Source organism: Amphiprion ocellaris, chromosome 1, assembly GCF_022539595.1.
Source record: "Amphiprion ocellaris isolate individual 3 ecotype Okinawa chromosome 1, ASM2253959v1, whole genome shotgun sequence".
Lineage (NCBI taxonomy): Eukaryota > Metazoa > Chordata > Actinopteri > Pomacentridae > Amphiprion > Amphiprion ocellaris.
The window spans coordinates 10,038,608-10,054,689 of NC_072766.1; the positions used below are offsets into that span (position 1 = coordinate 10,038,608).

Sequence of the window (16,082 nt, forward strand, 5' to 3'; positions counted from 1 at the left end):
ATCTGTGCTTCAACTTTCATGGTTTAATTCCTCCTTAAGGGGATGTCACTTGTCTACATCTCCCTCTGACCTACAGTGGTTGAATGCTACGTGTCACAGTCATGGATCCTCCAGGGAACAGAGGCCAGAGGTCGATATGTTACTTCTAATTAACCTCAATTTTCCAAGGCAAGTGACTCCTAGTGCTCTGGAGCTCTTTATCTAAGGTGGGCTCAGACCTTTGATGATAAAGCCTGACTTAGTACTCTGAAGGTGTTTGTGTGTGTGGGTTGGTGAAGGACTGCACTGCAGAATGCCTTTGAACCTCCGCTACTGATGTGCTGATCACACGGGGGGAAATACCGAGGCACAAAAGAAAAGAGATATTGGCTATTCTCATTTCAAAGATTTGATTAGTTTCCGTTTGGCTTATGTCAGATCGAAATGACGTGATGGTTTATTTATTAGATAATTTGTTATCAGTAGATGAACTTCACTGCTGACAACATCCATGTGCAACTAAGGGCTAACCGTTAAGACTAGCCGCATCCTGTGATGTGCTTGCAGACTGTATCACATCTCTTTTGCACTGTCAGGTTGTGATGCTTTTGCTGATTGTGTGTTTTTGTCTCTGTGACAGACGTTTGCTTTGCAAAATCTTGTCTCCCGCAGCTTTTTAGTGCTCCAAGTAGAGATCTGTCAAGCTAGATAAAACGTCAGAACATTCAAACCAGCTGTACTCCTGCAATGTGTAGAATTACAAAATGTAAGATTTCCACAGTATTTACAAGATACATCCAATTTATGAGATTAATTCTAAATGCAGCACTGCAGTAGAGACGAGTATCTCACTCTGCCCCTTTTACTCAGTTAGTCAGATGTATAGACATCCACTGTAGAGTAAAGAAAGCTTCATAGAGTTTTTCAGACTTATTTTTTTCAGGGCAAGAAACATCAAGTTATTCAGAATTGAGTGAATTAAACATAGAAAAGGGCGGTGTTAGTCACTTTGAAGGGGAAAATACAACAATCTGTTCCTACATGGCTGCTCCTCAGGCAGTCCTACTGAAAACACAGTCTCTCGTTAAAGTTTGGATTGGGCCTGCCTGACATGAAAATCTGCGATAACAGTCAATAATCTAATGAAAATATGACTTGCGATAAATATACAAATATTGATGTGCACATAGACAACCAAACACTGATTAGGCTATGCTAGCACATTATTTTGAACATGCTTTTATGGAACAAACAGACACCCGACCAATGAAAACGAACATTTGTTTCAATAACATAACAACGAGAAAGACTATTCTTGTTAGCACAAAGGAAAACCTGAAATAAAGGTGACTTGTCATTGCTCTGGATCATAAATATTCAATGGGTAGGGTGCTGGATAAATCTGGGGTATTAAATATTGACTCCAAGCTGCAGGGACCCTTCATTGATTTATTGCCTGAGCAATGCTTGCTCTAGAAAACTTTCCAACTTTTTCTTTGTCACAGCATATCCCTGTCACTATCGATCCCTCAGTTAAGTGCTTTTGGAAGCCATTTTATCTTCATGTCTGGAGGCATTATAAAACCACAATTTCTTTGATGAATAACTCCAAATAACCCTTAATAAATATTTAGCAGTCTGCTAAGTTTGTGGAGCAGAGGAGGATGCTGAAGTGCCCACAGTTATGTAGTTCTTTATCCCTATAGAGCATCAGATTCTGTTTCATCCTTGGGCACAATTGGAACAACTGCAGTTTATGACAAACTCATAGCAATGCAACGGAGAGGAAATCTTCACGTATAGAAGCTTTAATATGGGTTCATTGGTTTTTTTGAAGCCTCTATTGGAACACTTGAGGTAAGCAGTGTTTTATTCTGCCCCCTTGGATTCTAAAAAATGGATTTTCCAATTTGGCAGGCAAGAAATGACATGGAACTGATGGACGACATCTATTATTTGGCAAAAGGTTTGAGTTTCTGGACCATGATTAGCACTATCAACATTTTCCCCCAGAGCAATGCTTCTTTTCCATAACTATATTGGTGAAGATAGTGTTTCCTTGCATCATGATTCTTTATTGCTGGCCCAACAGACTCTTTTCTTCCATCCACTGTAATACAATTAACTGTTGCCTTGCTTACGTTTTGGAACAACATGGCCTAAAGCACTGTTTTGACTGCAATGTAATGTGCTGTGTCAGAACTCTCTCTGTGTGTGTTGAATGTTAATAAGATGACAGCTCTTTCAATTTCTACCAGTCCTTTTTGTCAGAAAGAGGTTCAGACGCTGGCAAGTCTTTGCACCTGTTTCTGCTCTGCATCGGGCCTGTTTGAGCCTGTTTTCACCCGGTGCTGCTTGAGTGGTTTGCTGGATGACTACAAGCTCCATAACAGCGGAGTTCGAACCAAGGTCTTCCTGTTTCATTTATCCTATTTTGGACTGCATGAATGTGTAGGGTCACATTTCAGCAGGGTTGTAATGACTGTGTCATACTGTCAGCTCAGCTTGCTGCATTTCCAAACAATGAATCTGATGATGATCGTTGTGAACGAGTGCAATGAGAGGGAAAATCCAGTCAGTCAGTGTTAAGCTGGTTTCCCTCATTTCCATGCTGAATCACAGTGGAATCTCCCAATAACTCTTTGGAGAGACTGCCAAGATAATTCTTCCACAAATGTCAGGGAAATGAGGCTGAGCAAGGGCGGCTGCAGTGCTCCTCTATGAAACTGATAAAGGTCAGTCAACATGTGGAAATCCTGCTGCAGAATGCTTATCTCCTTAATGGCTCCCTGCTTCTGGATACTGTGCACAAACCACTGTTATTAAGGCTTAATTATTTTTTTGCCTCCCAGGCCTGGGATGCTGCAGGGCGTTTGTGAAGGTCTATGATATCTCTGTCTCGAGATGTAATGTCCTGTCACACACTGTAACACATTCACATTGCCTGGGGGGGGGGGGTTGTGTGCCCAGAAACGACTGTCATTACAGAGTTAAGTAAAAGTTTGTAGCTCATCATTTGGCCTGTCGTGTGCATATCTGCAGCCCTTCTTTGATTTGCTTTTATCTTCAGCTTTGGATCCCACAGAAACATATCATCTATGCACAAACAACTTGCTGAAATTAATGATACATTCATTAGGGCTAATTGCATTGGTCGAGAAATTAAGTCAGCAGCCAGACTAAATTAAATGATTGCTGTTATCTTGTGATTAGTAGAACTGCAGTGCATTGATTTGTGTTTTACTTCACTCAAAGTTAGAATTTGAGGTCAAATGCAGACTACGGTGTGACATTTATTATACTAGAGTAGCTTTAGGGATGCATTTAAGTTGACCTGCTGTGGTTGTTGTAGCTTCATCATGAATCGATGGACGCCTGAGCAATCTAATCAGCATTTACGTCAGAAGAGAAATGTAGTGGTGATGTCATGTTCATGGAATAACACAAAAATAAATGTTTCTTACATGGTCCATAAGCGTGTCCTGCTTTTTCTAATATCTGCTTTGTGAAATTAAGTTTGTTATATTAATAGCTTGCATAAATTACAGTGAGACATTAAAAGTTTCCAGTGGCTAATTAAAATACATGAATTAAATTCAACATTTAAAGGTGCTGTTTGAGTAACAGCATCTCAGACCAAAACAAATGGCAGCATCGCCAAAAAACTCCCCCCTACTGTCAGGTTTCATTTCATTTTACAGCCACAAAAGTTGTGTACATGAGAACCAATAAAAAATAATCTACAACTATTAGCTCACGCTAGCATTATACAATACATTGAATTGTAGTACAGTCGTGGAAGTTGAATGGTTTGGCATGCAAAAACAAAGTGGGGGGATACATTTCAGGACCCCCCCGGCGATAGATGAAAATCCACGAAGTAACGACCACATTTATTTTATTATTTATATATATTTTAAGGCTTTATAAACTTTCCCACACACCGCACAACACCGCAGAGCAACACTATGTGAAATGGACAAGGCAAGATGCTGAATGCATGCTGCACATGGTGGACAGAGGAGACTGATACTACGGTCGTTGAGCCAGTCACCGCCCAGCGCTGTATGCCACACATTTTATTTCAGTTAAATATTCTTTTAATATGTTTTAATTATTATTTTTTTATGTATTTTTATGTTGTTTTACATTTTTTATGCTAGAAAATGCTTATTTTACCGTAAAAATCATTAAAATACTGTAGCGATCGCATAGCCGGTCGCTATGACTGAACTTAAGCTCTTTTATTGTGTTTTTGTCGTTTAGTCAGCCTAGTTAGTTTGGTTAAGTATTATGTTGTCAGGACCGTGAGTGTGAAGTGCAGTGTGTTTGATCACTTCCTGCCACATTTTCTAAGTACTGCTTTCTGTGTGTGTCAAAATAAATGCATCTGCTAGTTGCAAGGTGCATATAAGTCAAATATCCTTTCTCCAGCGTTGTTCTTCAACGCAGCTTGCCACAATAATACATATAAAAAAAACCATATACCCCAAAATCCCGCGAGACAGCAAAAGATCCACGATACCAAATACAATTTCAAGATCTGCGATATAGTGAGACTGTGAAAAGTGAACCACAATATGGCGAGGGATCACTGTAATGGGTTGTAACCTTGTTGGATCTCCACTGTGTGGTCCACATAGACACACTTGAAGTGGACATGTGTGAGGAAACAGACACACATGGAGTGGAGCAAAACAGGCACTACAGAGAAAGAGAAGCAGAGGAGAGCTGCAAAACAGCAGCAGGCACAGCACGCTTAGCTAAAATAAAACAAGTGCGTGGAAATTAGGCAAAAACAGTAATAGCTTTTAAATCCTCTGTTTTTCGGGGCACTGTTTAAATGCTCCAGACGACACTTTTGCTTTTACAATGCGGTACGAGAGGTCATTCTCAGTCTATTTATAAATGTGGAGATGGCCAACAGTTTCAAAGGGAGGGACTCACATCCACTAACATGCATGTGAAGCCAGACCAGCTGCAAAGACATACAACAAAGAAGCTTGGATTAGAACACATACAGAGTGAGTTCGTTTATTCTCTGCTCAGGATGCATGACTCTATTATATCTTTCCCTAGCAGATTGTTGCTGGCTGCAATGTTAATGCTTATTTATACTCAAAATCATGCATAATGTCCCTTTAATAGACACTATATCTATATATATCCATTAAATAGGACAATTAAGTAATTATTTTAGTTGTTTTGTATAAGAGAATAAAACCCTAAATGGACTTTAAAAGGCTAGGCAGTCTTGATGTGTTTTGCATTTTGTTTCTTAATAAGTTTCAGTTTGCATAAGCTTGCCCCATCCACAGAGAAGGAAACCAAGTAGCAGAAATTGCAGCAATCCTTATTTGCTTTCTCTGGCAGCTGGCGCCCCACATGATTCTTCCATAGTTTTTAGACACCACATTGATACTGCAAAACTTACTGTGAAGGCCACATGGAGAGAGACAAGAGGCTCTTCTTCTTGCCAGTATTCACAGCTCTGAATATAGTCACCCTAAGAAATGAGAGCTCTCGACATGAGAGCTCTCATTTCTGTAGCTCTCTGTCTTCATTTTTAATGTACTACAGTGTCTGAATGTATTTCAGTTCAAGAGAAGTGCCATTGAACCACATACTTTCTAAATTATGTGTGTGTGTGGTTGGAACAAAATCAGAGGTGAAACTGTAAACTCTACACCTCTATAGTCACCAATCCCTGTTGTCTGTCAATTTAATGTATACCATAAGCTTACAGTATGTTGATACCACCTGTTCTCTTGGTCTGCATTCCCTAGGATTAGTTTCACTTCCCTCTTAGCAGAAGTCACAGGTCAATGTTAGTGTTAAACCAGTACTTCAAAAAGGAGACACATTGAGTTGCCCTTGAAGAGGCCCAAGAAATTCAAGAGATCATCTCTTTTACAATTTGCAATATTTCTTGAAATCCTTGTTTAAATAGTGAAGTCTGATTGATCTTGTGTTTATTATGAATGTTTTGGTCAGTACTTAAATAGCTGAATCCCAGTTTAACCAGTCCACAGATGTTTGCAATGCCCTACTTCTTATTGTTTCTTGATGTGAACCTATAAAACCTACATGGAACAATTATTTAGTATTGTGAAGCGCAAATGACTTGGCCTATCAAGGAGATTATCTTACTGATAGCTGAGAAAAAGCAAAATTACTGACATCTTTTGTTCTTTTAATTGCAAAGCTGTCACTCTGAGGATACAAGTAGTATATATGAGCGACAAACACTAGCCAAAATCCATCTAAACATTATAACAGACAGAGGATATTTTCCCCATGACTAATGTACTGATATGTCCAGCCACTTTAACGTGCTGCTACATCACTTCCATGTTTGTGAAAGAGACTTGATTCTGAGAAAGTGTGAGGGAGAAATGGAGAGCAGAGAGAAGAAAATGCAAAGGGAGGAGGATCTGATAAGCAACTGAGGCACTCCCCTCATGGGTGGGAGATGAATCTTTAGCATCCGCCCAGCAGGAGTGGTGTGAAACTCAGGCAGCACACTTAAGCAAGAGAAAGTGGAGATAAAGAGCTCCCCCTTCAGCCCACATCCGGCTGGCTCCACTCCACTCAGCTCTGTGTAGATACCAGCTGCTCTGAGAGACGGTCTCTGCGTCTTCCACCTGCCACAGTAATGCCGAGAGGATTTTCATGACCTGCAGCATCACGGCGAGTCTAGCAGCTGATTCGTGATGATTCACAATCTCACAACAGGTGAGACTACCTTCACTATGTGTGAACAGGGCAAGTAAGTAGATAACAGAGGCAGAGAAGAGATTTGGGCTGGTAGTAGGAACAGTTTGGGAAATTTTCTGTTTTCCACTGGGATTCTTATCTAAGTATTAGTCATGTAAATAAGATGCAGGAGTTGTAAGTGGATTTTGTGATCCCTGTCTTGCAGTAGATGTAAGTTATGGAGCAGTTTGGAGCCTTGATATGTTTCAGCTGGTCTGAGAAAGAGAGAGAGCGAGAGAGAGAAAGGTGTTCACCCCACAGAGCTTTGCCCCTGATGCCCCTGCTGTGAAGACTGAACACTTGCTGGACAGGAATTACCCTGAACCTCTTGTTTTGCTGAAAAAAAAATCAGTATGGCATGCCAGGGCTGAGGCAGGGACTGCAGTTGTTGCAGCACAGAGAGAGAGACAGAGGGAGAATGCAGTGCTGCTGTTTCCAAGCATTTCTTAGGAGAGGCTTTAGCAAAAATCAAAACCAGACTACCACTCAGTTTCCTAGCTCTTCACAGTGAAGTTTGTCAGTTGATTTTCCTTATTTAAATCAAACTCAGTTCAGTTAATGTAAAATAATTTGCTGCTGCAAGGATCTGTGCAATAGGACAAAGTTTGGTTCACAAAACAAACACTTCTAAATTAAAGCCACACCTCTTTAGGCTAAACTGAGGCACTGAGAGATGTCTCCTTGAAGTTCTGTCCAAGCAGAGATGCCAGTCATCGTTCATCTTCTTTATCTGGCCTGACAGAAGCAGAAACTCTACTTGACCTGATGGTTAATGCTCCTGCACACTGTAACATGTTTGCCTTGATTTGTGACTAACAGAGAAGTTCTGTCAGGATAAGTATTAACGTGTACTGTGACATAACATATTTCTACTGAGGGGGAGTTTTTTTTAAAGTCCGCTACCAATAGACTATCATTCACAATACAATGTGTCCCATGCTGCTGTATTACCACATTTGGTAACTTGGGAAGAGAGTTGACTTGACCTGAAGCATCTTTTGACTTGACTGCAGTGTGATTTTTTTAAGTTTTGTTTTTCACTTCTCATGATGTATTATATGATAATAAGCCACAGTTTAAGTAGAGTCATAACACCATATTTGTGGCTTGAAATTCTAACAAGAAAGCTGTTTCTCCACGACATCATCTAGAAGGCACTGTGGCTGCTCTGGTACAGCAGGAGTGTATGTTCCCCTTTGGGACAGCGCTGTCACAAGCTCTAATGGAAACTAGTTTTCAGCAAACAAATAGACCTTCTGTGCTGCAGTGTTTGTACACTAACTGGGGATGCTGCAAATTCCATGACAAATAGTTCAGAAATAATGCGGCTGAAACAAAAGCCTCAAAGAATGCAGATTCCTAATTAACAGGGGAAGCTGGTGCAGTGCATGATGTGCCTGGTGTAGCTCAGCAAATTATGAGTTGTTACCGGGAACGAGCCTGGCTAAGCCTGTCACTGTGTGTATGTTTGTGTGGATGCATGTGTATGATATATACACATATATATATATATATATATATATATATATATCTTTCCTCCCTGCTCGGTTTGTTTCCCCTCCCTTTGCTTCATGGTGATGCAGTAAGGAACCACCTTCTGCTTGTATCGTTCTGCAGCTTTATAGTACCTTGTAGCAGCTGTCCTTCAGAGGATTCACCACGTATTGCTTGATATATAGTCATGTATTTACTCTCGGCACACTTTAAGTGAAGATAGTGTAAACATGTTTATCTCAGCCGTTTGTTTATCTGTGCCTGTGTGCATTTTTATGAAGAAGCAGCATGTGTGTTTAGCCTCTGCGCAGCAGTATTTACTTTGTGTTTTTATTACAGGCTGGTGCACAGTATTTTTCAGCTTCTGTGGAGGAATGGTGTGTATGGTGGTGATAAGAGGAAAGAAAGGAGGGTCAGGGGAAATTAAATAATCACTAACAAAAGGAGGGCTAGAAAGCATAATTTTGTACTTAAATGTATTATTGCCCCCAGTCTTTTAGCCAACCTGAACGGGACTGAGACTTAATATATACTATGACAGAAAGCCTCAGTTTTATCAGAGCAACAAGCTCACACATGTCTTTGCTGCCAGATATTAGTAATATAAAATGCAATGCAAATTTCTTTTCACTATGTCTTTTTATAATACTTCTACAGAATATATGTTTAGAAAACTCCTTACATAGCTACAAAATAAGAGTGAAAATGTTGCACTGAAAATTCAAGAGCCAGCAGAATCCGAAAGGATGTGTCACAGTTTGAGGCGATAATGGACAGCAGTATTGAAGACAAGTGACAAGCAACTAACTTATCCTGAGAGAACCTGAACAGAAAGGCAGTGAATGATTGAAGCTTAGCCTGTCGTGATTGTTAGATGACAGGCTTAAGCAATGAATAATTAAGGCGGAGAAGTATCATCAAAGTACAGTATGTGTGAAACCAAAGGTTCATCCAGGGCTACAATATGTCAGTTTGGTTTGACAATATAGATTTTAACAATGTTTCAACTGAAAATTGTTGACATGACTGAATGTTTTCTGGAATTTCATTTTATTTTCTTATAAAACTGAAATGAAAGCACTCAAATCTTAGTCACATGTAACTACACAATGCATAACAACGAATACAAATGCAGTCATGTCGTAAAATTTCAATCCTCTCAGCACCAGCATCATGTGACAGCAACATGCGTTTATGCTCTAGTTAAAGCAATGAATGGCCCCATCTAATTGAAATCAATAAAGCCTGTTGAGCTGGCTTAGGGATAGTGCTGAGTCTGACACTTTTTGTAAAAGAATATGAGCTGTGGCTCAGTGAAGTGCTACTATAGGTTTTTTTTTCGCTGTCAACTGAGGCGTCATTGTAAGGTTAGAAACTTCATGCGGTTTTGTATCTTCAAACAACAGCCGGATAGAAGCACAGAAACACAGATGTGCAGGGAGTTCATCAGGCAAGAAAATGATTAATGACTTGATACTCATTTTGTTCTCTCCCTCGGTGTTGTTTCTTTCTCTCTCCTGCAGCCACAACCTGAGAGCTACATCGTTTCGGCACCCTGTGACTGGACAGATTTCCCCAGACAACACAGAATACACACTGCAAAACAGGTGAGCTGGTCTTTTCAGGTGAACTATATTGTGTGTCTAAATGTATAGAGAAGTTAGTGCAAGACTGTGTGATGGGAATTCAGAAATGGACTGGGAAATAAACCCTTCAATCTCCATTTTCACTCTGCTTAAAGCATATCATGAGAGGGGTGGGAGGATGTCTATTCTGCACGAACAAGTCAAAACAGTCGACTTTCAGTTAACTGTTCAACAGGAAAATGAGTCGCAGTCATTGTCAGAGCTCCAAAGGATGGGTACTGTCACTTTTGAAAAAAAAAAAAAAAAACAATTAATTCACTGCATTCATGGATTCTGATCTTGGAAGCTTTTTGCTTACTTCTTTGAATTGTTGTTCTAATAGAATTGATGGTATTGACACAACTGAAGCTTATACGTGCTTTTGACCATGTTTCTGTCGCATCTGGAGTTATAAATCTGTCTTGTGAAGCTGCCTCTGTCTTTATTAAATCAGGGGGCTTACTCAGGTCCATCAGAGATTTCTCTGTCAGTGTTTTTGAAGTTATGACAACAGAAATCTCAGTGTGCGCTCGCTGATTTTTGAAGTATTTCATTGAAATGGCAAAACTGCATTGTTTTCATTTACTGCCATAGTGTATATTATGTCATGCCATGAAAGTTGGATTTATTGTCATTTTATGTCACTGGTAAATCTCATCCTGCAAAGCCATCAAGGCTGTATGGCAGGTTTAGAGCACAATATAAGGCAGCAGGTGTGTGATCGTATTTAAGCTGCTGGTGTAAGACGATCGTGCACAGCCAAGATTCCACTCGAGGCTGAAGCATGTTGAAGGACAAGCATGTGGCCTCTCACATTCTCAGCATTTAAAATCTGTTCTGTTGAAGCAACACAAAAGCGATTGAAGTTCATCTCCATCCTTCACTGTCCTCCAGTTTTTTTGAAACTCGCCGTCATCTTTAGATCACTCGTGTTGAGCCATGGATTTGTGTGCCATCAGGAGGGTTTAAAGTTATGGTTGCCTCACTTCTGTCTTTTCAACAGTGATAGAAGGACAGTTATAATCTAAAGCTCATCGTAGTAAGAATACTGCTGTTTTCTGCTCCGTCCACAACAACATGGCAAAGATGTCATGTAAAGGGAAAGTCAAGTTTAAGAAACTCAGTCGTAGCATCTGCAGTCAGCATGTTAAAATCTTGTCTTCTTATCAATAAAGTATATTTCGTGCACATGCTTCACTGTTTTAGCTGTTGAGCTGAACCAACAGAAGCATCGTGCTTACTGTTTATCCTCTCAGATACTTTGTTTCACTGAGATTGTATCTTGCTTAAAAGTAGTCTGACTTATTTGTTTTTATTTATACATAGGACTAAACACCCTACACCGAAACCTAAAAAAAAATCAAGCATTGCAAGATGATGCAATTTACTTTCAAATTTTAGTGATATTGCACAGTTTCTCTACATTTTTTGCTCCGTTACATTTTTACTCACTGCGCCTCATTTGTAACTGCAATATAAATGGGAACAGCAGAAAGTTATAATGTCATAAATCTTAAAAAAAGGACAACAGTAAATTAATTTTCTTTGATTATTGTTTTCCAAAACTTTACAAATAATAATGGAATCAACATGCCCAAAATGCCCACAGCTCACTTAAACGACTAATACAGGGAAAAAATGATGACTCTACATACTGTAGACATTTAACTGCATTTTAAATTTGTTTTCATTCTTGCTTCCTATTGGCTCTCTGTAAACACAGTCTGCAGTTCAGCTGAAAAGTCCCAGAATTTTTGTGATGTCACTGTTGATCTCAGGTGATGCAGTAATAGCTTCACAGTTATACCAAGGAGCCCAGAATTTTTAGTTTTTTTTTTCCAGAATCTGGTTCGAGTAAATGTTTCATTTTTGCAGAATTGGACATGCAGAATAAAGTGATGCTGATAAAACAATGTGATTTGAGACTATGATGTAGTTAAATTTCCCAAAGGAATGGTGTATCTCAGATGAATAGTTCAAGGATAGTTGGAAAGTGCAGAATCTAAAGATTCTTTGTTTTTCCAGTTTCTGGCTCTGATAAAAAGTGTAATTCAGGTGATTTTTTTTAAGACGAAATGCCTTTCGAACCTTCCAGCAGGTTTCGAGCTTCAGCGGGTTAAAACACCAGTTATACACTATTATACTTTACCTGCATTCAGTTTTAAAGTAAATCTACAAGCAGCATAATTTATGATGATGAATTCTGTTTGTAGATTGCAGTAGTTTAACCCATAAATAAAAAAATGTAGAAGTAAAGAAATACGAAACTTTGAGGTTATAGTCACACAGCAATTTTAATGATCTCATGTAACTCATATTTATGCAAACCACACTGTGCTGTAGCTATCATGAACAAAATTCAGTTTTGTACTTATAAAGGGTTGAGGAACTAAGAGACGGATTAAATCGCCAAAACTGAGACAGCAGGTACAAGCACCTTTCATTAGAGCATCTCTACCTCTACAGTTTCTCCAAGCTGCATTACACTTCTTGAGACAAGTAAACATACCCACATGTAAAGACTTGGAGTTCTTTTTGAGGCTACTTCTGTTTTTTGTTTTCCTCTGGACCTAATTCTGTTTACTTTGTCTGCATATTCTTGCACCTGTCTTTTCCACCGTCCTGGTTAAAATTCTGTTGTAGACATCAGTGTAATGTGTGACAGCTGGAGTGCGGTTTTATGTTTGCTGCAGGTTTGACCTCTCCGTGTCTACATAGCACTGCAGTTCTGTTCACTGGCATGGTGATGTTACGGGATTCATTCTGCTTATAACAATGTGAGACTAGAAAGTGGGTTGCTTTCCCAAATCACTGACTCACTTCAGAGTAAGAAGAAACTTGGTGTCTTCCCTGGAGATTTGTATTGAATTGAGGACAGAGGAGGGAAGAGAGCTTGAGGAGGCCCTCCCTCCACAGAGAGGTCGATCAGCCTGTGACTCAGTTATAGATTATTATGCTCTGATCGATTCATTAACTGCCCCCATGCACACTCACTGCCTAAAAAGACTTAAAATGTCAAATATGCCTTCATTTCCATCATAGAAGGAGAAGCAAGGAGTGATGGAGCTGAGTGACTTTCCCGCTTCTACTCTACTCGATGTGAAATATCATCCACATGCCACAACAAATCTCCTGGGGAACTGTTCCAATGACAGTGGTGGTAAACAGTGTGAAAGCTTCACATAAAACAGCAGAGCCCCTCCATTCGACAGAAACATCCTGTAAAAATGCTGGCTGCAGTCCAAGCTGTGAGTGCAGATACTGTAAGTTTTGTTCCACTGTGGCCTCACTTTTTTTTCTCCTTTTGTTCTACCAGTACTTTTTGCTCCAGACTCTGACATACCTTATCTAACTCTTCCCTAGGTCAAGTGCAGTGCGGCACACGAAGTAGGAAAAAACAACACCGTTAGTACAACTTTTAACCCCTTTTGTGGACGCTAGAGGCTTGTGTCAGTGCTGTCAGGTCACAGATTGTTTCCTAATGGAAGATCAGGTTCTGCCAAATATTGAACGTTATAGTGTTGGACCAGCAGCAGATGAGCTTTGAAAGTGCTGCAGAGGCTGCCCCACCTTATACCTTCTTAGGAAGTGATATGGGGTATTTTCTAGGCCTGAGAGTGACAATGAATGGATGGTGGAGAGCAGGTTGGATCATTAATGCAAGTCATGTTGCTACAGCCCAGTATAAAGCAGACATGTGATGCTGAGCAATGACCTAAATACCTTTTGTAATAACACGTGTAAATACCAGATTAAGTGTTGTGAGTACTTAACGAACTAACAATAAATACAAATTTGAATACAAAACAGAAATTGAAATGTAAAGTTGAAACATAACTTACCAAAAAATTTGATAAGGTCAAAAAATGTTAATGCTCAAACAAAGATTTTTTACGTTGCAGTATACATCGTATCTGCCAACCCTGGGGTAAAATCTGAAAATTAGTGAAATCTGCTGGTTCCACCCATGACAGAGCCTCATCCTATACTGGGAAGCCTTTGAAACATCCTTAACTAAGCCAGAACATGGCTTCAAGCAACAAGAACTGCAAACGAATGAAAAGTGATCAAAAATGAATCCAAAGATAATACAGTAAGTCAACACTTGTAAGCAACCAAACATTGTAATACATGACATTATAGTGCAGATATGCAATATAGAAAACATTCTATCAGGAATATGCTATATATTCATAAAAAAGTTGACAGAAATATATATATATATATATATATATATATATATATATATATATATATATATATATATATATATATATATATATATATATATATATATATATATAAAAGACAATTTGATTTGCTAATATTAAAACTTTCCGTGAATAAGTGAACTCTGACACATGCTGTCATTTTATATGTCATTCTCTACAATATGATTATATTTGTAAAATAGAGATTCCAAGCTTTTATATGATATATAAGTTGCTGTGATTGCCATGAGTGAAATGCCTACAATAGCTATGTCAATTTTTGGTATAAAAGAATCGAAAAATTTGTGGAAAATATTGCATTTCCGGGTGAAGTAAAACATAACGTAAAAAAAATTACCACCACTCAGAATCTCATTTAGGACATCATAAAGATTAAAAAAAATCAAGTGGCATTTTGTTGTGGGGGGGCAGGCATGGTAAGCCATCTGGGCTCCTGGACTATAAGTGAATATTGAATGACCACTGCAGCTGGGACACCTTATGTTTACTGTCACTGACTGTTGCCTCCCTTCTTGGCTAAAATTTCTTTTTTTTCCCCCAAATTCTTACAGCAGAAAATTGTGTTATGTAACCAAGTAATTATTGTCAGAGATGGTCTGAGCGGCATAATAGTAACTTCAGTAATCTCCATGACATTTAACCTACTAGAACAGCATCATAGAATATGATTCAACCAGAGATCTGCAGGATTTCTGGGTAAAAAATGTTATACCAGCATTTAATCTAATTGGACTGAATCTCCTAAGAAGCCTCTTAGACCTGGTCCTCTCCAGTTTTCCCATTATCTTCACTGCATCTCCTTTTGAGCACATAGCACAAATCACAATACTGAAAAACTTTTCAAAAAATGTTCTTCAAATGATGGCACCCACTGGCAGAAAAATGCCTAATTATACCTCTTTACTTAAAGTACTGGCAAGAATTGACTCCAACATACATTCATTAAGTTTAAACTCATTTAAGCTGTCATTCCCCACTTAAAAATGTGAATTTCCAGTATCATTAACGGGCCAACATTTCTTATGTTTACTGTCACAATCATATTTTATGCAGATTGCATCCACTACACTTAAATTTGTTTATGCACATTGTACTTGAGACACAGTGACATCAAGCTCTGGGTTGTTGTCAGTGGTTATTATACCTTCTGTAATTATTAGGCTGCCTTACTGTCACATTGTTCTACACTTTTGGTTGAAACTGCTCATATTAAAGAAGTTCTGTGTTTAGAAGATATGATGCAAGTCTTTGAAAAGGCATGATGTAAGATCTTGTAAAGAGGCAATAATTATAAGCAGTGTATTATTACAATCTGTTGGTGGCTGCATGTGGAGGCTGGTGGATGGCAGTGTGTAGTATTTCATATTAGTGTGTCAGTTTGTCCTTTATATTGTTTTGTAGTTGCTGTACATCTACATATTTGCATGAGACGTCACATAAATGGCCATGGGTACAGTGCTGTTTGCTGTTTGCAGTAGTAAGATGTACTTTGACATTATTTCTCATTTTCTCTCCTCGGGTAGTTGTTCAGAAGGTATCAGTCACAGCTAAATACACCACAGTAGGTAACAGGAGAAAAATGTTAATATGGTAATGACACAGCAGGGAAGTAAAGCACTGAAGAGTTTGGGGCAGATACTGCAGGAACAACCTTATGTTGAAGAAACACCACAGTAAATCACAATGAGACTTTCTGATAATTGTACCAACAATGATTCTATCTTTAAAAACCCTTGTTCAGAAAGAAAAACGCCCACTACTGTAAAATGATAATATTACTATCTTAGAATTAATGCGTTCATTCATAAATCATGAATTTACCCTCAAACTATAACTCCTTTCCAAGAGGGTGCATGGATAGTATGCTATACATTTCAACACACAGCAGACCTCTTTTTGTATGCATTGCACAATTTTCCATCTGTCATGTCCATAACAATGCAACAGCAATTCAAGATGTCTTCTTTATTCCACCGTATTTCTTTGTTAAATTTGC

At 38.8% G+C, this 16,082-nt stretch overlaps 1 protein-coding gene across 22 annotated transcripts in view; it reads left to right on the forward strand.

Moving 5' to 3' along the window:
- The window catches only part of plekha7b (pleckstrin homology domain containing, family A member 7b), a 72,834-nt gene that overhangs the window by 22,801 nt on the left and 33,951 nt on the right, over window positions 1-16,082 (forward strand). For 21 of the 22 annotated variants that reach the window (XM_035944432.2, XM_035944433.2, XM_035944428.2 and 18 more), the window contains one exon: window positions 9,753-9,836. In XM_035944432.2, the coding sequence (XP_035800325.2) occupies window positions 9,753-9,836 (84 nt within the window). Of the gene's footprint in view, window positions 1-6,525; window positions 6,715-9,752; window positions 9,837-16,082 lie in introns of those variants that run through there. The other variant, XM_035944445.2, reaches the window with a different exon arrangement.